The 20,716-nt window shown below is 40.2% G+C and overlaps 1 protein-coding gene across 11 annotated transcripts in view; it reads left to right on the plus strand.

Moving 5' to 3' along the window:
- Positions 1-20,716, plus strand: part of SNTG1 (syntrophin gamma 1) — a 437,703-nt gene that overhangs the window by 250,301 nt on the left and 166,686 nt on the right. For all 11 annotated transcript variants that reach the window (XM_053247884.1, XM_053247887.1, XM_053247888.1 and 8 more), the window contains 6 exons: positions 1,832-1,885; positions 6,534-6,668; positions 7,898-7,954; positions 12,954-13,011; positions 14,246-14,289; positions 14,392-14,433. In XM_053247884.1, the coding sequence (XP_053103859.1) occupies positions 1,859-1,885; positions 6,534-6,668; positions 7,898-7,954; positions 12,954-13,011; positions 14,246-14,289; positions 14,392-14,433 (363 nt within the window). In that variant the 5' untranslated portion in view covers positions 1,832-1,858. The remainder of the gene's footprint in view (positions 1-1,831; positions 1,886-6,533; positions 6,669-7,897; positions 7,955-12,953; positions 13,012-14,245; positions 14,290-14,391; positions 14,434-20,716) is intronic.

Raw genomic sequence — 20,716 nt, forward strand, 5'->3', positions numbered from 1 at the left:
GCCTCAGTTTGTTATCCCTCATTCAGCCTATCACCTCTCCAGGCAGGCATTTAGGGAGCTTATGCCCCCCTCCCAATGATGTTGACATGGAGCAGTAGATTTGGGTGTCATCAGCATACTGAACATCCTGCACCAAATCTCCTGATGATCTCTCCCATCAGTTTCATGTAGATATTAAAAACATTGGAGACAATATGGAGCCCTGAGGGGATACCATACAAAAGTTCAGATTTTGTAGAAGTACAGTCTCCAAGGTACACCATCTGGAACCTGCCCAAGAAGTAGGAGTGGAACCACTGCAAAGCATATTGATATCCTGGCCATGAGCCAGAGTTCTGAATGCTTTTTATCCCATGCAGGAGAGGGGTCTAATGAAACACATGCCTAGAGTGTTTCATTTGTGTTTCATACAAGTTTGTGGAATGTTTTGTCCAACCAGATGGATGATGTCAAAATATTTAAGCAAATATACAAATTGGTAAGACTTGACTTGAAAAAAACATTGCTATAAATATAGGTAATATTTATTCCAATTCTCCTAGTCTATTTCTGCTCCCTAATATCTCCATAGCCCCTTTCTTTGAGCTTTATACAAGCAGCCACTATCCTAAATAATTTGCCCAAAAAAACAAGGAACAAAGAGGGAAATCTAAGTCTCCCTGATACTATTCCTGTTTTTCACCAGGCCTTGGCAAAGTTGGCCAACCACTTCTCAAATTCATCCCATGTTATTTTGAAAATAGCCACACATATGCTTAGATTTAATATATGATGAGAAACTACAGATTGCATTTTTCAGTCTTCTGCATATTTGTTATCACTTCCCTAACCTTCAAATGACCATAAAGTCTATTTAGGCTGTAATCCCTGTGGTACCACCATTACAACTCCATCTATGCTGTACCAAAGTGCATTTGTTCTAGATTTAAAATATATTTAGACTGTTTGGAATTATAATTGTTTTCTAATTCATAGAGATTTATAGTGGCATATAGGGCTCTGGTTGAAGGCAGAACCCTGATATTTTGTGATTTCTAATAACAGTGCAATGAATTTACTTCACACAAAAATAAAACATGCTTGCAACACACTTATTTTTTACACTGGCAGTATTTCCTAGAATTATTTGTATCTAGGGGAGCAATTATTGTTTTCTTCTAATGGATCCGCTCTCCATTAACAGTATGATTTGAATTTTACAAAAATTGTGTACCTTGGGAGGAATGCATTCTGGGTAATGACTTTTTATACCTATAATTTGAATGTTCCGTAAGCCAGCACTTTAATGTATGTCACAGTTCAGTAATCTGTGGTACTTTTGCTCTTACCCACTTTCAGAAAAAAGAAACCAGCTGCTCTGATAAGTGATGTATGCTCACTTAAAGGGAGAGAATATATTTAGATGCAATCTTTTGAATCCAATGGGGAAAAAATTCTTTCTGCATAAGTTTTTAAAATGAAAAACATTAGTCAACCACCTACACGGAACCTTATAAGGAATGCTTAACTGTGCCTTCTGAAATATGTTTGCTAACATTACTGCTATAAAAACTAAATAAAAAGTTGATTCCAGCTGAAGGTGAATCATAAAGCAATGTTGAATGCCCAGTGTGTTGGGAGACAATTAGGAACACAAGTTCATCTTGAATCACATTTAAGAAATCATCCAATTTGCTTCATTCACTGATGCACTCAAGATCTTTATACTTCCTGTTCTTATATATCAGGCCTACAAATGCTAGCATGTACTTTCTCTTCTTAATTTATACAGTTAGCTTATAGTTGATAGTCAGTAATTCTACATTCTAATAAAACCTTTTTTCTCTTATAGACAACTATCATTTTTGTGCCATAGCACATGGATTTCAGGACTGCCTGTGAAGAGGTATTGCCAATTTTTTATAACTTAAAATATACACTTATAGATTGATCAGAAAACAATGAAAATTGTGTGTGTGTTGATCAAGTTTGTATTGATCAAACATGCTTCCATTAACAATGTTGCAAAAGCTCATGCTCTATTCCTCAGTCTCCCCTCCATGTATTCCATGTGGCATCCCCCACACTTGGTATCCAAACATCTTAACCTGTCCTGACCTTTTCAATTCTATTCATCATCTGGAATAATATGATGAATATGTTCTTAAACATAAGCACATACATTATGAAATGGTTATCATTAATCTCATGCAAAAGAATACTTGGTTTGAATAGGCTATACATTCAAGAGCTGCACAATAATACATTATATGATGGGGGTGGAAATACCATATGGTTATTGGAACAATACATATGGCCAAGGGAAGCTGGAGGAATGCAAGTAAGGAGCAAGGTTCACTTTGAGAGGAACATGAACTTCTTATATGTTTGTTTATTTATTTAATTTGTATACCGCCTGACTCCCTCAGCTCTAGGCAGTTCACAAAAATAAATACAATAAAGACAACATAAAGCAAACTGTTAAAACCACAATTTAAATATAGAATTTAACTACACACAATAGAATCACACTTCCTCCATCCATTCTTTGGTAGACATCATCCATCTGGCCAACCAAAGCTGTCTCCACCCTATAGCCTGCTCTAAAGACAGTTTGAAATGGATCTAGACAATCAGTATCTTCCAAAACTGCCTGGAGTTGATCCCGGCATGTATTTAATTTTTAAATTGCATGGATTGAAACATTTTGTCAGCTGCCACTTTACCCATCATTGTGGTACTAGGTACGATAATAAAAACCTACACCTAGTATGCTTGTTCCTTACATGCCACTATAGGACCAAAGTACACATGGCACAAAGCACCCATGATGGACTCTTCCAGTGGTGTTGACTTTCACTAAAAGCAGCTACCAGGAATGTGTGGTTTAACCTATACAAATGAGATTTAACCCTTTCCCTTCAGACCTTTCCCTTAACTTAAATTGATATTAGCTAGGAGGCTTTCAAAAAGACAGGTGCAATACTGATATTAGCTATGCAAAGGGTTAACCTTTGTTAATGTTGTGAACCTATTTCAAATCCTGTCGCTGTCTCCACATCTGCTTTTAGTGATAGTAAATGAGATAAGGAGGTCAAGTCATAGATCTCTGTGCCACATATAGCTTGGATCTAGAGATTGTAAAAGGGCTGTGAGCCTAAGTGGTGTGTATGTATGGTGGGATGCTGAATTTTTCAAACTAATTTAAACTAACCACCTACTGGAGAGGGTAGGAGGAGAAATTGTGCTGAGTTTTTCCAGACACAACTTTTCGGTAAAGCACCTAAAATAGGGGTGATGGGTAGTAAAATTGTGACTACACTTCACTTTTCTTTCTCTCTCTCAGTTTTAATGTGAAAATAAAATTATGTGAAAATAAATTATGTGAAAATAAAATAGAATGCCTGCTCTGCTAAAGATGCATTTAACAGAGCATCTTTCAGAGTGGCATGTTTTTGCTTGGCTTTATTAGATCTGAAATAAATTAGCCATCTTTTAGTTCTCAAGACTGCCCTATTCATGTGTATTTCTTTGGTTTTCAAGTAGAAAAAGGATGCAATTTAACTGAATATTTAATTTAAAGCTGTATTGTGCAGCAGCTCCTGCATAAAAAGCAAAGTAAAGCAAATACTACAAGAGACTATTGCCTCTTCCAGTTTTCCATGTAAATTAGATCTTTGCATATGTGTGATCAGTCCTTCCAAGGCCTCAAATAGTATGCTTTATCATGCTTGACTTCCTTGTTCAAACTGTGAATAAACTCCACATGCATCACAAGGCTGATTTCTATTTTAATTTTGTTGTGATGCCTAATTATGTCTACTGTATAGTTATGTGCTGCTTAATTCTTGCCCTTAGCTCCCTTCATAAAGCTTCTCGGGAGATTTATAGGGTAATCAGCCAAATCAGAAATGTGCAGTCAAGTAAAGCGGAATCGCTATATAAACAATTTAGCATTTCTCAAAAATAATCTTACCTAAGGCAGCCCTCAGATTACTTGTGGTCTATTGGGGCTTGTCCACAGCCACTACTGGTGGTTCCTGGTTGGTATGAATCAGTAGAGGCTCTCTCTTTCTTCCTGAGCACTCCTTGGCTGAGCCAAGTTACAATACAATTAAAATACAGCTCGTACACAGTATTTCCAGCTTCTCCTTAAGCTTTCCCTTCTTGGTACTGGTGAGATTTCAAGCACAAAGGATTTCTTTATTCCATAGACTGGGAAGCTGAAGTCCAAAAAAGAGCTTCTCAGTGTGACTGGGAGTCTCATCCAATTGAAGCAATGGAATTAAATGCCTGGGATTTAGCCATGAAGTTCCAGTCTTGGAAGCATGTCTGGGACTCTGGGACTGGATAAAGGTAAAGTGTGCTGTTGAGTCGGTGTCGACTCCTGGCAACCACAGAGCCCTGTGGTTGTCTTTGGTAGAATACAGGAGGGGATTACCATTGCCATCTCCTGCACAATATGAGATGATGCCTTCCAACATCTTCCTATATCACTGCTGCCTGATATAGGTGTTTCCCCTAGTCTGCGAAACATACCAGCAGGGATTCAAACCGGCAACCTTTGGCTTGCTAGTCAAGTCATTTCCCCGCTGTGCCATTAGGTGGCCTCTGCTCTACAGAAAGCTTGCTGTGGTTGAGGGGAGATCAGTCTTTGCCACAGTTAGTTGAGGCACTGGCTACCTACAGCAGCTAGACTCTTAACAGAACAGCTAGTAAGAAGAGTGGGGGGGGAGGGTTGGGCACCAGGCTGCAGATGGAGAAATGAACCAACTGGCCACCCGCCATCACCTGTCCTAGTTTTGAGAAATCCGTTGCTTCCCTCCCACACTTTCACATGTATCTGCCTTTACCTCTTGCATCTGGCTGCTCTCATGTTGGCTGTCTCCATCAGGAGAAGCCTACTAACCTGAGACTGGGGGCTGTGCCTGAGTAGTAGAATGACTATTTGAAAGGACAGGGCTGGCCTGCCAATGAGATTTGGTAAGGTGGCTGTTTTGTTCTCGTGGTGGATTGGCAGAGGCTAGTGAGACTGCCCGGGAGGAGGCTAGCTCTTTCCCCCTGCCCCCTCTCCTGGCTGGCCAGGCCACTGGCCACGTGGAAGGGGCCAAGGTGGCACTGATGTGCTCCCGGCTTCTTGGTCCGGAAGCACAACCCTGCCCACCACTCAGGAGCGGAAGCAGGAAGTGGCATTACTTCCTCACCCCAGCATTCCCTCTGTGGAATGTGTATCCAGATCATTTGTCCAGAAAGTGTATCTAGATCATTTGTCAGTATACACCTCCAGGTTTGGTGTGGAATGTTCTCTCCAGATCCCATGGTTTGATCAGAATAATTTGAGACATCCTTTAATCAGTCCCCAGAAAAAACTCTGATACAAAAAGCACTTGAAATGAATATGTTTCTCTTCATTGCTTAGCTATTGAATTAGAACCGTAAAGCAGGATTATTGGAATCCTTCATAGAGTTTCAGTGCTCTTCTGTGATTGCAGTTACCCTCTTGATTCATGAGTAATTATAATAATTCTTCTAATTAACAACTGAAAACGTAACATAGGTTTGACTGGACAACACCCTGTCAGTCAGTCAGTCCTTTATTGCGGTCATAGACCAGTGCATAGTTAAAACATACATACTTACATACTTACATACAGAAAAAGAAACTCAGCATAATAAAACGGACAGATTATAACACAATAGTGACAAGTTAAAATTAAGGCAGTTGTGGTGAACTCCAAATAGGTCTGACTGAAAACCTTATTGAGCAGAGCACCCTCCATTACAATCATGAAACAAGAATCACGGTGGGGGGGAGCAGAACATTATTGAAAACCCGAGCGGATGGTGCAAATGATATGACAGTACCTTGCCATTTTGGTGATTAGGTTGTCATCAGGACTGGACAGTAAGTACTTCAAATAGAAGTCATCCAAGTATTAAGTAATTACCCTGTAATTACATTACCCTGTATTAAGTAATGTGCAAGATTAAACTCATATTCACTGTGATACCTGACGCTATAACATATGTTTTGATGCTGTAGGAATGGCTTTTTGCTCATGTTTACATTTAAAGCGAGTGTCTGTTAGCTTTTAAAGATAACTCATTTTGTGATATTCATGTGCAGAGCCTAGATATGTAAATGTGCTTATTATTATTAAGACACTAAAATGTGAACCTAATCATTGTGGTTTTTAATCTGACTTTTAAAAATAGTTAACTTTATTTCTTTTATTGTATCTGTGTCTATCTTATTGTGCCAAGCAGTAGTGCACTGGAGGGGCGGGGTATAATATAGTATTTTAAATAAATAAATAAATATGTGACAGAATATCAGTTGTTGACATATAATGGCTTCAATATTTTGTTTAATGATAACCATTTGTGTTTTAGCTGATAATTTGGAAGTTCTGTTGAAATAAACCAGCTTCAATAATACTTTTCTGAGTATCTCAATTTAAAAACATAAAAAGGAAATAAATCCTTTTGATCCTATAACATGAGTATGCAGTTTGGAAACTAAGAGAATCTTTTTCTCTGTTCTTCCTTTGAAGACAAAGACAGGGATTTGCTTGCTGCAGGATGGTAACCAGGAGCCTTTCAAAGTGCGGCTGCACTTAGCCAAAGATATTTTGACAATTCAAGAACAGGATGTGATCTGTGTATCTGGAGAACCTTTCTATTCTGGTGTAAGTATCATTTTCTTCCAAATTGAAGTTGTGTATGTTAGGTTTTCCCAGTTTATTGTTGCCTTACTCTGGGACATGGCTTATCAAGTATGTAAAAGTGGTGCTTTTGAGTAAGTCTGTATAGCTGTATGATACACTCCTGTTTCTTTATGGCATGATATAATTATCATTGTGGATAAATCAATGGAGTGAGTAGTCCTACTCCATTTTGATGTTACACTATGAATCTGCAAAACTAAGAGAGTGATCAAAGTGTAAATAACTATCTGTAAATTATTGCCCTCTACTGCTGTAGATTTCACAATGCATAACGGTGTCACCACTTAATAGTAAAACAGCTGAACTGCTAGATTGTCAATAGGATCAGTGCTGAAAAACCACTGATCCTCAATGCTTTTGACACTAGAGAAGCATATTTTTGTACTGGAAAAGTGAATTGGTTTTATTAGTATAGCTTGCATTAATATTTGCTTTTCTGCATTCAGTTGGGGGTGAGGGAAAGGTAAACTATGGTCTCATACAGTTCCATCTCTGTGCACATGGCACAGAATTTCTCTGTTATTGCCCCCAGACTCTGGAATACACTCTCTTAAGAGTGGCATGCCCTTTTCTTGCTCCTGAGTTTTTGAAGACACCCAAAGAACACTCTCTTTATTGGAGTGCTTGAGCAATAGTGAGCTAAATAGACCTATGGACTGACGTATTATAAGGCAGTTTCCTATGTTCCTACATATTTTATGTAACTCAAAGGTTAGGCCTATCATTATCATTATTAATGTTAGCTGACTTCTAGATTAATGTGTGCTGAGGAAAACATTCCCCTTGTGCAACAGGGGAGGGATGGTTTTTGCCTATCTATCCTTCCCCTTTGCAGTTATCTGTGCCTTTCAGAAATATATCCCTGAAGGTCCTGCAGCCACCAAGGGCATATTTTCTGGAACTTTACTTTACACCTAGAGAAAACCCAAAGGGCCCCTGCCCAAAAGTTTATATCCTAGAATAAATTACTTATGGTAGGGAATTTAATTCTAATTTGATGCATGTAATGACATTGCTGGCAGGGATCATACTTGTGATTATTTTGATTTTTTCCCCCTCCAGGATCAACACTGGTTTCTTATATATATTATTATTTAGAACTCCACTATGAAACAAATAGTGTGTGATTGCAGATATTTTCATAGAAAATATTAAATCTAAATCTAACTGAACCTGATTTATCTTTTCAGGAAAGAACTGTAACAATTAGAAGACAAACTGTTGGGGGATTTGGATTAAGTATAAAGGTAGTGTGAATTTTCCGTACATTTTATCAAAAATGCCTTTGTCTTGTAGATAATGTTTTTAATGAGATCAAAAGGTGTTTGATGATATTGCTACCGGTACTTTCAGTGAGCACTGAATGGTTTCATTGAAATAAAACCTTCCAATAAGAGTTTACCTTTACAATAGGGCAATCATTTGAAGCCTTTTCCATTAGTTAATGGTGAAGTAAAGTGAGGCAGATTCAAAGATTCAGTTTTAGATGATAAAATGATAAAGTTTTATATATACATTAATAGGGTAGCAAGTTGCACATGTTGATATTTTGTTCAATAACATTGAATTATTAGTGCTTATTAATTAAGGCTAAAATGCAGTGACAGAGATACAGATCAGCCAATGAGTCCACCAAGAATTCTGCATTAATTTCATATTTGTTAGTAAGACTGAATGTGCTATTCTTTCCTTTGTATTAATTCATGTTTCTTCTCATATATCACTACTACTGCTACTACAAATATTTATATACTGCTTTTCAACAAAAGCCCATCTAGTCCAGCATTCTGTTTCACACAGTGGCCCACCAGATGCCACTGGAAGCCTACAGGCAGGAGTTGAGGACATGCCCTCTCTCCTGCAGTTACTCCCCTGTAACTGGTAGAGGCATCCTGCCTTTGAGGCTGGATGTGGCCTATAGCCCTCTGACTAGTAGCCGTTGATAGACCTCTCCTCCAGGAAGTTATCCAAACCCCTCTTAAAGCCATCTAGGTTGTTGGCTGTCACCACATCGTGTGGCAGATAATTCCACAAGTTGATTATGCGTTGTGTGAAAAAGTACTTCCGTTTGTTGGTCCTAGATTTCCTGGCAATCAATTTCATGGGATAACTCCTGGTTCTAGTGTTATGTGAGAGGGAGAAGAATTTCTCTCTATCCACTTTCTCTACACCATGCAGATTTTATAGATCTCTATCATGTCTCCCCACAGTCGTCTTTTTTCTAAACTAAATAGCCCCGGGTGTTGTAGCCTTGCCTCATAAGAAAGGTGCTCTAGGCCCCTGATCTCTTTGCTCAGTTAGCTGTTAACAGCCATTCATATGAAGCAGCATTACTGCATCTATATGGAAAAAAGTTTTTCCCATAACAGAAACATTTTACACTTGTAAAATGTGATGCAACTTAATGTGCTGTTTTCTTGTCATTGACTAAGAAATTGATGAAGCAACATTTTGTTCTCTAAATTAAATCTTTATGTAAGCTCGTCAAAATGCCACCTCCCATTTACACACACACACACACACACACACACACACACACACAAACACGCCCTTTAGGCAGTAAAATGGGAGGAGGTTATTTGACATTTTGGGGGTGGAGCATTAAATTCTTAGAAAATTTTGTTGGGGGTAGGTGGTAACTGTCCTGACCTTTTCATTATCACCCCCCCACCTCCTCCAACTTACTTAAACTGCCTAATTAATAGCAATAGCAATAGCAATAGCACTTACATTTATATACCGCTCTATAGCTGGAAGCTCTCTAAGCGGTTTACAATGATTTAGCATATTGCCCCCAACATTCTGGGTACTCATTTTACTGACCTCGGAAGGATGGAAGGCTGAGTCAACCTTGAGCTCCTGGTCAGGATCAAACTTGTAACCTTCTGGTTACAGGACGGCAGTTTTACTAAATATGAATGGTAAATATGAATATAATGGTAAATATAAAAAACTAAATATGAATGGTACTGATTTCAAAACAAACAGTAATATTTTGTTTATTAATTTTTGCATGTGTATTTAGAATTACAATGAAAGAGAACAAATGAGAACATGTGGTATGATTCCTAAATTGAGAGTTTAAAACATTGAGTTGGATCTAAAAAATGTGCATGGAAGGAAGTTCTCACTATGTAATTTCCTCATCCCCTTTTTTGCACAGCAATCCCATGCATTTATGATTCCCCCCCCCCCCGATGGTCAGGGCACTTTGGGGGATGGAGTGGGATGGCATATGGGGGCTTGCAGGAGGAGGAAGAATTTGCAGAAAGCGGGCAGAGACATTTTGCAGGAGTGTAGATAAGAAAAAAACCAAGCTGGCTTAATCTTATAGACTGAGTGTGCATCACCTATTTGATATAGAAGAAATGTGCTTTAAATTTGAAGTTTTTAAACTTAAACATAAGTTATACAAAATTCATGTGCATGACAGATAGAAAAGAAAATGGTTTGAATGATGAACAGACTAACCTACGACTAATTAAATTCATCACTCTGAATCTATTTATTCTCCTTGTCTTCAATTTCTTGATTGCTGCCTGTTGCTTTTGGGAAAGATAAAAAGGCAAGCTGATTGCCCTGCTACAGGTGGCTGCTAGTTTATCACTTATGTAGTGACAGCGCTGAATATCACTACTGAGTATCACTGGATATCACCACTTGGCATTAAAAACTCACAAAGCTCACCTCCAATCAGAAGCAGGCATTATTACCACATAGTTCTTTCTCTAATTCAGATTGTAATCTGGAAATCAGTGGGAAATAATTGCTCCATCCCGGTTGCCACCACCATTTCAACCAGTAGATGTTGTGGGTGGGGGCTATTGTTGCTGTTGCTACTACTTGGAGCAGCAACCAAGCCAGTTTGGAGACATTGAGGTCTATCTAGCTCAGTGTTGTCTACACATACTGGCAGCAACTTCCCAGGGCTTCAAATAGATATTTTCCCCAGTCTATTGGAGAATGCCAGGGACTCGACCTGGGACCTTCTGTATGCTAAGCAGATGCTGTTACACTGAGCTACAATCCTTCTCCTGTTCTAATGGAATCCCAAAGTTCCCAATGATAAGCCTTGGTCTCTTAAAGAGTGTCTCTCTATCATCATGGTCTGCTCTGTCAAATAATGGAACATAGGAAGCTTCCATATACTGAGTCAGACCTTGGTCTATCTAGTTCAGTATTGTCTTCACAGACTGGCAGCAGCTTCTCCAAGGACAATGCTTAATTTTCCATATCTTAAATGGCGGCTTTCCCAAGTAAAGGATTCCATTTGGTGGAGCCAGACAATCAGCGATCCCCACATACAGTTATCATCCTCTATAATAAAATGGTAAAGTGTGCACCCATGTCTCTGCGCCCGTGTCTTTCTCGGCCGTTCTGGGCATGCGCAGAGCGCATGCCCAGAACGTCCGAGAAAGATACGGCCGCAGAGACACAGCGGCCATGTTGGCCGCAGGAAGGCCGGAGGCAACGGACGCAGGACAGGTCGGACTGCGGGGAGGGCGAAGGCGGCGGGTCCAGCAGCCCTGCCACGGGGACATCCAAGACAGCAGCGGCGAGACCGGCCACGGGGAGGGGAGAGGCGGTGGCGGTGGATCCAGCCAAGCCGCGGGGAAGGGAACAGCGGCGGCGGGTCCAGCCCTGCCGCGGGGAGGGGAGAGGCGGCGGCAAAGGATCCGGCCCTGCTGCGGGGAGGGGAGAGGCGGCGGCGGCGGGACCGGGACCGACCCGGGAAGAAGAGAAACGACGCCGGCAGGACCAGCCAGGCCAGGGCATGAGGAGAGACGATGGGGGCGGGACCGGCCCGGCCAAGGGAAAAAAAAAACCACGGCAGCAAGACCGGACCGGACCGGACCCGCAAACGAAAGAAACGGCGGCAGCAAATCATATCCCTACTAGCGCCTCTTATTTTAACGGGCTTAAAAACACTAGTGTTCTATAAATCCAGTAGAACCATTTCCTCGTAGGAGTGGTTCATTGCCTGCACATTGGGTTCCAGAGCCAAGGCTTATTGGACAAGCTGTAAAACAATCAGCTTGGCTTATGAGCGTTGGCTGCATTGAACCTCTTCAGACAGAATAGATCTATTTGTCTTTCTACACATATGAAAACTGCAAAAATCAGTGTATATTATATTGAAGGAGAGCAGTTTGCCTGATTGAACCCAAAGCTATTCTAGATCTGTTCTTACAGATCATTCTTTTTTATGATTCCTCAGTCTGTCATCCTTTAAGTAATCAGTTTCCTTAAGAACCATCTGTTGCTAGTAATGTGTAGTGATGCTGCAATATGAACAAGCAATCGATTGCTGTGCTTTCTGGCACACAAAGTTGCAGGACCTTTCTGATGAAATTGGGCAGTACAACCTTGCCCTGGGGTGTGAGGAGACAGACAAGCCTGATTCTCTCTCTCTCATCTGATATTTTACATTCAAGGGGGTCATTTTTGGAAAGTCAAGAAATAGAATTGTATTGTTTTAAAAAAGCTATGAAACCTGAGATTAGCATTGATGTTTCTGGTTTGATTCTAGGACAAACAGTATAGGGGCTAAAACTTTTGATTCACATTCATTCGGATGTCATTTAATTGTTGTTTTTAATCTTTTATTCTGTTTTATTCCTTTTAAAAACATAACTGCATCTAGGTTGTCAAACTGAGCAGGTTATTTTGTTTTCCGCTTTGTGTTTCTTCCTTTATGGAGCTCCTGTTGTTATCTTTCTTAGAATTCCTTCTTTTGTTCCATATTTCTTATTCATTTTCTTACTGACTTTTGTGCCTGTTAGAATGAGAGAAAGAAAATTCAAGGTACAAATGAAAATCTTAACTCTCCCTTTAATCTTATGTCCAAATGTCTTGGGTTTCTATTGTGTGCTTTTGTTTGTTTCTTGCTGGCATGACAAGAAAATGATCACAGCATGGTCACTGTTTAAGAACTATGCCCATTTTCCCTTTTATAATATGAGCTTGATACTGTACTCCGTGGAGAATTTGCAAAAACCTGCAGTGAGTTTGCTTTCTTTTGTCTACAAATTCTTATTGTTCCATTTACACCCTCTTCTGCAAATATACGTTTTCCTCCTCAACAATAGATTTGATTGCATTAGTATGATGCTTGTTATTAAAAGGAATTGTAAAATAGTGAACATTTTTCCCTTGAAATAATACGAACTTAAAGACTCCAAAGAAATGTAATAATATTTATATGTAGAGAACAGGCTAACATGAAATATGGTTTTCATCTCACAGGGAGGAGCAGAGCATAATATTCCAGTGGTTGTTTCCAAAATTTCCAAAGAGCAACGAGGTAAGTATCCATGTCAAACCACTGAACTGGTAGACTGAATGCATTATCTCCCGGTTTACACGCTTATGTTGTGATTTATTCATAGATTTTTTTCATTACAAACACTCTCCCTATATGAATGGTGGGGAAGGTTTTGAGTGTTTTGTCATGTGGAATAAGTTTTCCTTCCTGAATTTTAGTTTATTTTAAACACCTTTTAATTGCAAGCTAGGTTATTGCCACTGAAACTTTGTTTCGAAAAGGTGGTTGTTGTACAGTGGCTGTAGTGTGCCTGCACTTTCCAGACATTTTCAAGTGAGTGAGAAGCTTCTGCATACATGGAGCTGCATATATGCAGGGGTGTCACCATAACTGAGCAGATGGGTTCAAAGAACCCGGGGCCCCTAGCTCCACCCCTCCACATTTTCTTCATTACCTGTAAGAGCCCCTGGTGGCGCAGTGGTAAAACTGCCGCCCTGTAACCAGAAGGTTACAAGTTCGATCCTGACCAGGGGCTCAAGGTTGACTCAGCCTTCCATCCTTCCGAGGTCAGTAAAATGAGTACCCAGAATGTTGGGAGCAATATGCTAAATCATTGTAAACCGCTTAGAGAGCTCCGGCTATAGAGCGGTATATAAATGTAAGTGCTATTGCTATTGCTAAGTGCTATTACCTCCCTCACTCTGAGGGGCCACTGGGGAGAAGGGCGAACATGGGCTCCCTCTCCCCTAGCTATGCCCCTGCATATATGCACTGAATTGTCCAGGAGCCAGTCAGACCCCCTCATGTGAAATTAGAGATGGGGCAAGGCAAAAGCAGAAGGGGATCAAATTTAGGGCAGACTGTAGCCCGCAAGATCAGATAACCTAGCAGTTCCCTCTTTGGCCAAAGCTGGATGGTAGAACCCAAGCAGAATCCCTGCCTAACATTTCTCAGGTCATCTGTCTGCAACATACTGCAGGCTTGAATCCTGACACTTTCAAATATCAAAGTTGTAATACTGCATTGTCAAATATTAATTATGCTTAACTTGTTGGGAGGTTTTAGTCTGGAAGTATGTATTACAAGGAAAACTAAAGTTTTTGATGTGCTTTTTAATATTGATAGAAAATACAGTTTTGGGAAAGGGTGCAATGAGTTTACATTCTTTGTCAACTATTTCTCATTGTTCCATTCACACCATGCTCTGCTATGGAGCCAACATGAAAATACTGAGATGACAAATATGTCCTTTCTTTCTCTTGCTCACTCACAGCGGAACTCTCAGGCTTGCTGTTCATAGGAGATGCAATTCTGCAGGTAGGTAAACCCATTATCTTTCATCATGTTTTATTCTTATAAATGCCAAGCCTAACCTTCAAGTTCTCCATGCTCAAAATACTATTATTTCTTCCTTAACAGATTAATGGAATTAATGTAAGAAAATGCAGGCATGAAGAAGTGGTGAGCTTTTACTCCCTTTTCTAAACAATTGTGTTTTAATTGACATAGATACTCTCATATTACAGTGTCCATCTTTATTTTATTTTATTTATTTATTTAACACATTTGTGTACCACCCAAAATGCAAGTCTCTGGGCAGTTTAAAACAAAACAATAAAAACATCAGATAAAAAGATTAAAACATTACAACAATCAACATTTAAAATGTTAAAAATATTTAAAACACAATTAAAACAATATCTAATTAAAAGCTTTGGTGAACAAATGTGTCTTGACTGCCTTTTTAAAAGTTGTAAGAGATGGGGAGGCTCTTATTTCAGCAGGAAGTATGTTCCAAAGCCTTGGGGCAGCAATGGAAAAGGCCCGTCCCCGAGTAGCCACCAGACGAGCCAGTGGCAACTGCAGATGGACCTCTCCAGATGATCTCACTGGGCGGTGTGGTTCATAGCGAAGAAGGGGTTCTCTTAAATACCTAGGGACCAAGATGTTTAGGGCTTTATAGGTTATAAATTTTCATTGGTACTAGTAGCACTTTCTTCCCTCCCAGGGCTGCTGGAAAATTTGGGGGGTGGGGGTGGTTTTTGTCAGAACCATGGTGTGATGGGATAGGGTGATGAGATAACCTACCTCACTGCCCTCCCCTCACCAGCTATTTAGATTTAAGAACCGCAGGCCCCAACTATTCATATTTATCATAATGTGAAGTTTGGCTCACCATAGGTTAAGCACTGGTATACATGTGAAGACTATTTGCTGCCTCGTCTCTGGCATATGAATTGTCGTTTTCTATTTCTAAGTATTGATATTCTGTGCTTTTAGAAGAGGGGACTGTATGCTTTAGAAGACAGAGCTACCCTGCATACTTACATGTTTTTAAGAATGCCTTTAGGATTAAGATGCAAGGGAATTATACAACATTTTTCTCAGTGTTACTGACATAGATAGTAGCAAAATTTTGTTCTAAAATGCAAAGGAGCTCCTGGCTTTCTAAGCAAACTGTTTTATTTTGAATCATGCACTGTATTTCATAATCTTCTATAAAGAATTAAATTCTTTTTCTAATTCCATTTTTGGAGCTGTGCTTCTTGTCTTGCTTCATGCTTATATTTTATATGGCTCATCGACTTTCAAAGTTTAGTTTGTCTGTGAAAGAAGCTTAATCCTTTCTTGTGTTTGTTTATACGGAGGCTAAGATTTGTATTTACTGTGTCTGCAAGCTTTGGTGTTCCAATAATGTTCAGATTAGGCAGTAGTTAAACTAATGCAGGTAATCTCTCAGGGAGTGCAAAATGAGGACCTGATGTTTCAAGAAATGTATTTGACTGCAGCGCGCTGCTGCCATGTTACTATATCATTGTTTTTTGTTTAGAGCACATGAAGCATTATATAAAATGAGAGCTGAATTACCCTCGCTGTCCTGTTAACCTGATTATGTTTGCTAGGGTTAATATTGCTTTTCAGTTATAATTTGCGCAGCTAGCCGTGCTTTATTTTCCCCACCTGGAGGATGCTTAGCTATATCTTTAGGCATCACTGTTAAGCAAGTACCTATTGGCAATAATTGGGACCATACTTAGAAATCAAACAAATATTAAAAACCAAGCAGATATTTTTAAAAAACGAATTTGTGAAAAAATGCACTTAGATACCATTTTGGAGCAACTTTATTTTCAACATTCTTACCCAATGTTTTTATCCAACACTTTTATCCAAACATTTTTATTCAGAAACAAGTTGTAGTAAGAACTAATCTGCCTATTTTGCTTTCACTATCTCTGCAAGTGGACTAAATTTGGTTCAGATTGGTTAGGTGGTCCACAGGTTAGACCTCTTGTGCCTCAAACATTCATGCATCCACCATCTTGGATTTGGGTGGATGTCATTATTACAAAATACACCATTGAGGTGCCCCTATGTATTACAATTGTACCAAATTGGGTTCAAAACAGTTAGATGGTCCACAGGTTAGCCCTCTTGTGCCTCATGCGTCTGCCATCTTGAATCAGGGTGGATAACAACATCACAGACAACAACACATTGAGGAGTCCCTATGTGTCCCTACAGCTGTAGCAAATTTGGTTCAGATTGGTTTGGTGGTTCACAAGTTAGCCTACTTGCGCCTCAAATGTTTATGTGTCCACCATGTGGGGCGGATGGCATTGTCACAGACTACACCACTGAGGTTTCCCTGTGTGTTACTCACTACTCTCTAAATTGGTTAGACAGTCCACAAGTTAGACCATTTGCATCTAACAAGTTTGTGTCCACTATCTTGAATCAAGGTGGATGACAACACAAACTACACCATTGAGGTGTCACTACAGCGGTACCCAATTTGGCGGTACCCAATTTGGCATTGCGAAGTTGATTGAGGGTTGTAGTGGGCAGCCAGCCAGCACTGATAGAGTTCACTGGAAAAAAGCAGTTGACTTTGATTGACAGACTGGAGACCCTAGGTTATGACCCAATCAATTAACCAGTGGGGCATGACAAAAGGACTCCTGGAGGGGCTTCTGGGAAGAAGAAAGGTGTGCGCAGTTGAGGTCCAAGAGGAGGAAGCCAAGACTTATGGCTTTGGAAGTTTAGACTTAGGAGAAAGTGCCTTGGTAAGACTGGCGTTCAAAGGTGTGTTCTTTTGTATGTGTTGCTTTGTATACCCAAGTATCTGCTTCTTGTAACTGACTATCTTCAACCCTAACCTAGGAACTGATTACTTTAAGTGCCGCCTGAGAACATCTGGGCATTTTGGACACTTTTGTAACTACTAAGCTAATATTGTTTGCAACAACTACGAGTGAAATCCTGAACTGGCTTATTCTTTTTTAAAATAATAAATCAATAAATTGTTTTTACAAGCCCTCTCAGAGTGTTTGACTGACTCTGGGAGAGGGGGAGGGGAAGCCTCTAGTTCACAGGTTTTATTTATTTATTTGTTTGCTTGCTTGCTTGTTTGTTTAGTACATTTATATAACACCCCATACAAAAAAGTCCCTGGGCAATTCACATGCCCTCAACAGGATAGCAAAGCCTGCTACTTTTCCACTTAAGCATATATAGGTAGTACCACGTTTTTATATTTGCCTGCTAGAAAAGTAAAGAGGGGGCGGGAAGTTTTAGCATTCCTATTCCCGCCAGAGGTAACTCTGTTAACAAGGAGCGCTAGGGGGCAGTTAGACAATCTACCAGCGATTCACCCCGTTTTTTAAAATAATTTTAAACCCAGTCAGCTCGCCAGGTAACAGAGAGGGGCGACTCCGCGATAATTCCTCCCACATTGAGCTGGCTGGTGGGTCACTACAGGGGTACACACAGAGAGAATGCTGGGTGATCTCATAAGCCTACTAAAAAGTAGGCTAAAAATCTCAATAATATTTTGAATTTGATTCATTAGGCTTAAAGGGAGTAGTTGTTATTTTTTGGCCAAGTTACCTGATTAGATATTTTCTGATTCCCCTTTTCCATTGTGCTTTCCCCAGTGAACACAAATAGCATACTGGATAATTTACTTCTGGCTTATTTTCACACTGTTAATGGTCCCTTATTTCAGCTCTAACTGTCTCTGTCTACTTTCCCTTCACCGTTGTCTCCTAATTGTTTTGCTTTCTTCACTTTTAACCTTTCCCTTCTCAGCCAACCTCCATCTCTTAACTCATCTTCAGCACCAACTTTCCATTGCTAACTTTTCTTTTCTTAGACCAACAGCAGCCTGCTACTGGTAGACATGAAGCACAGCCTTGTAAGGGCAGAGCAAGAGGTCTTTCCTCACAAGGAGCCAGTAAGCTAGCTGCACTTGAAGCATGGCTTGCAACTCAGTGTGGGCAGAGCGGGAGGGAAAAGCAATGTTGATTTCTCTCCTCTCCCTGCAAAAGCCATTTCTCTCCCAGGAATCCTTGAGGACCACGCAACCCCCAGGGACATATTCCTGGCAGGTAAAAGTGCTTTGTCAGGAAGGAGAAAGAAGCTACAATTTCTTCCCCTCCACCCTTGCTGTGATGAACTGCACAGCTAGTTTACTGCTTTCTTGCAAGGGCAGCACTCTTGCTCTGCCCATGTAAGGTTATCCTGCATGCCAGCCAAAGAGTCTATAGCCACATATCTTAGCAACCGTGGAACAGTTTCCTTCCTTGGCAGCTATTGCTATGGCCAAACCTTATCCTAAGACATCAGCAGGTAATGAAACTACCACAGAGTACAATGTAGGAAGAGAGGTATTTGACAACTTGAGCAACTAGGGACACATTTCCTCCCTTTATGTGCTGTGGAGTTTCATTAACTGCCCTTGCAGCACAACCACTGAAGAGAAGAAACAACCCATTTGGCTAGGCACTGCAGAGGTGCATCTTTACCTGCATAATAGGCACAACATTTCACCCCTGTTCAAAGATGCCTTGTGCAGCTGATGAGTAGTGCTGTCAAACCAGGGGTCTGTGACTATTTCAAAACCATGCCAACATGGTGAGCCTCCTGCCATCATACCTCTCAAAAGATTATCTAGCTATTATTTGCTCCCTCTTACCTTTGGTGTCCCTTGTCTGCACTGGCCCTATACTGCAAAGCTCTGACAAATAATGTAACCAACTCAGTAAGGGAAAGCAGGAACGTGCCGGTTACCAGCCAATTTAAGAAAACGCTTTTGCCCCTGAAAAGAGCAAGTAGCAAAGCCCAGTTCTCATAAACAGGGCCAATGCCAGGGTTAGGCATCAGAAGACAGCTGCTGAGGGCCCACTGTTCCTCCATGAGATCACCATAATCTTTGGGTAGTTCTGGCAAAATGACTCTCTCAGAGTCCACCTAGGTCAGAGTGAGACCTACCTATCTCTATGGAGAGCGGTTTGCCAAGGACTCCCTGAGCCTGGAACCAGCCCTGCTCATGTGGGTTTGGTGAAGATCTCATCTGCCACAAGGCCCTGCAAAATCTTGAGCTCTCTGCCTACATTCTGTGAGCTGGTGCAAATCCCACCCCATTTTGCTGCAGTATCACCATGAGGATCAGGGAGTTCCTATATTCCAACAAATAGCAGTGTGTCTATTCAATTGATCACTTCTCCCAAAGTGAAAGGAATGTAGTGTGTCAGTGGAAAGCACATGGACCTGACGACAGCTTGGCTATACTCTGCAGGGGTATAAATATAGGAGATAACAGAATACAGCTAATGTCAGAATTGGATTTCTGGTACAACATGGCTATCTACTTTGTCACCTACCAAATCTGTGAAAATAAACAAATTGACTAAACAAATAAAATAAACAAATTGACTAAACAAAGTAGCTAAATGAGAAAAATTAGGATTGGGCTATTGGCATGATGTAAACAAGACATATTTTAAAAGTGTTGTTCTCTAATTTTTTGCTACCTATTTTCTCAAAGTGATATATTTTATTAATAATAATAATAATAATAATAATAATAATAATAATAAATATTTCTATCCCACCTCTCCAGTACAATACCCGAGGTGGCTCACAACAGTAAAACAGTAAAAGTAATATAAAATTTAAAGCAATAAAACAGCAATAAAAGCAATTAAAACAAACCCAATTTAAAAACCATCAGGCTGTAATAAAATGCATTAAAAAGCCTCTCTGGACAAGGAAGTGTTAAGATCTTTAAAAAAAAAAAACCTAAGGGAGGGAGCATGGTGAAACTCTTCTAGGAGATTATTCCGGAGCTGAGAGGCCACAACTGAAAAGTCCCTCCCTATCTCTTGTTTACACCAACTGAATCTCAGTCAATGGGGTGCCATGATCAGGGCTCGGGATGGTGAGTAAGGATCAGAGAGTGATAACTAGGAAGAATGGAAATGAGTAGTTGACAGTGTCCTTTTCACAATGATTATTTTATGTGAGATGTGATTTAAACTTTTTTTGACCAGTTTTGTCCTGAGCCTAATATGAAAAAGGGCAGCTAGAATTACTGTGTGGTGGTTTTGCAGTGTAGGTAACAATCTGTTTTCCTTGTGGTCCAATTTCCACAAATATGGTACCTTCCTTTTTGAATTGTTTGAACAAAGAGTAAAATGGTCTCCCTGAGATGTTTCCCTTTCAAATATAAAGCTTCATTTTGTCTTTTGCAGGGTGTCAGGATTTATTTGATTCCCCACCCCCAAGGGTATGGGAGACTCCAGGTGAAACAGGGCTATTTACCGGGTCCTAGCTTTTGAGTCCTCAGCTGGTTCCGAGTTAACAAAAATTATATAAGTGGTAGTAATTGCTGCTGCTGCCCCATGTTTATGCATTTGGACAGGGGCATAAGTTCTATTGGGCAAGGGGAGACAAATGTCTC

Source organism: Hemicordylus capensis, chromosome 4 (genome assembly GCF_027244095.1).
Source record: "Hemicordylus capensis ecotype Gifberg chromosome 4, rHemCap1.1.pri, whole genome shotgun sequence".
NCBI classification, from domain to species: domain Eukaryota; kingdom Metazoa; phylum Chordata; class Lepidosauria; order Squamata; family Cordylidae; genus Hemicordylus; species Hemicordylus capensis.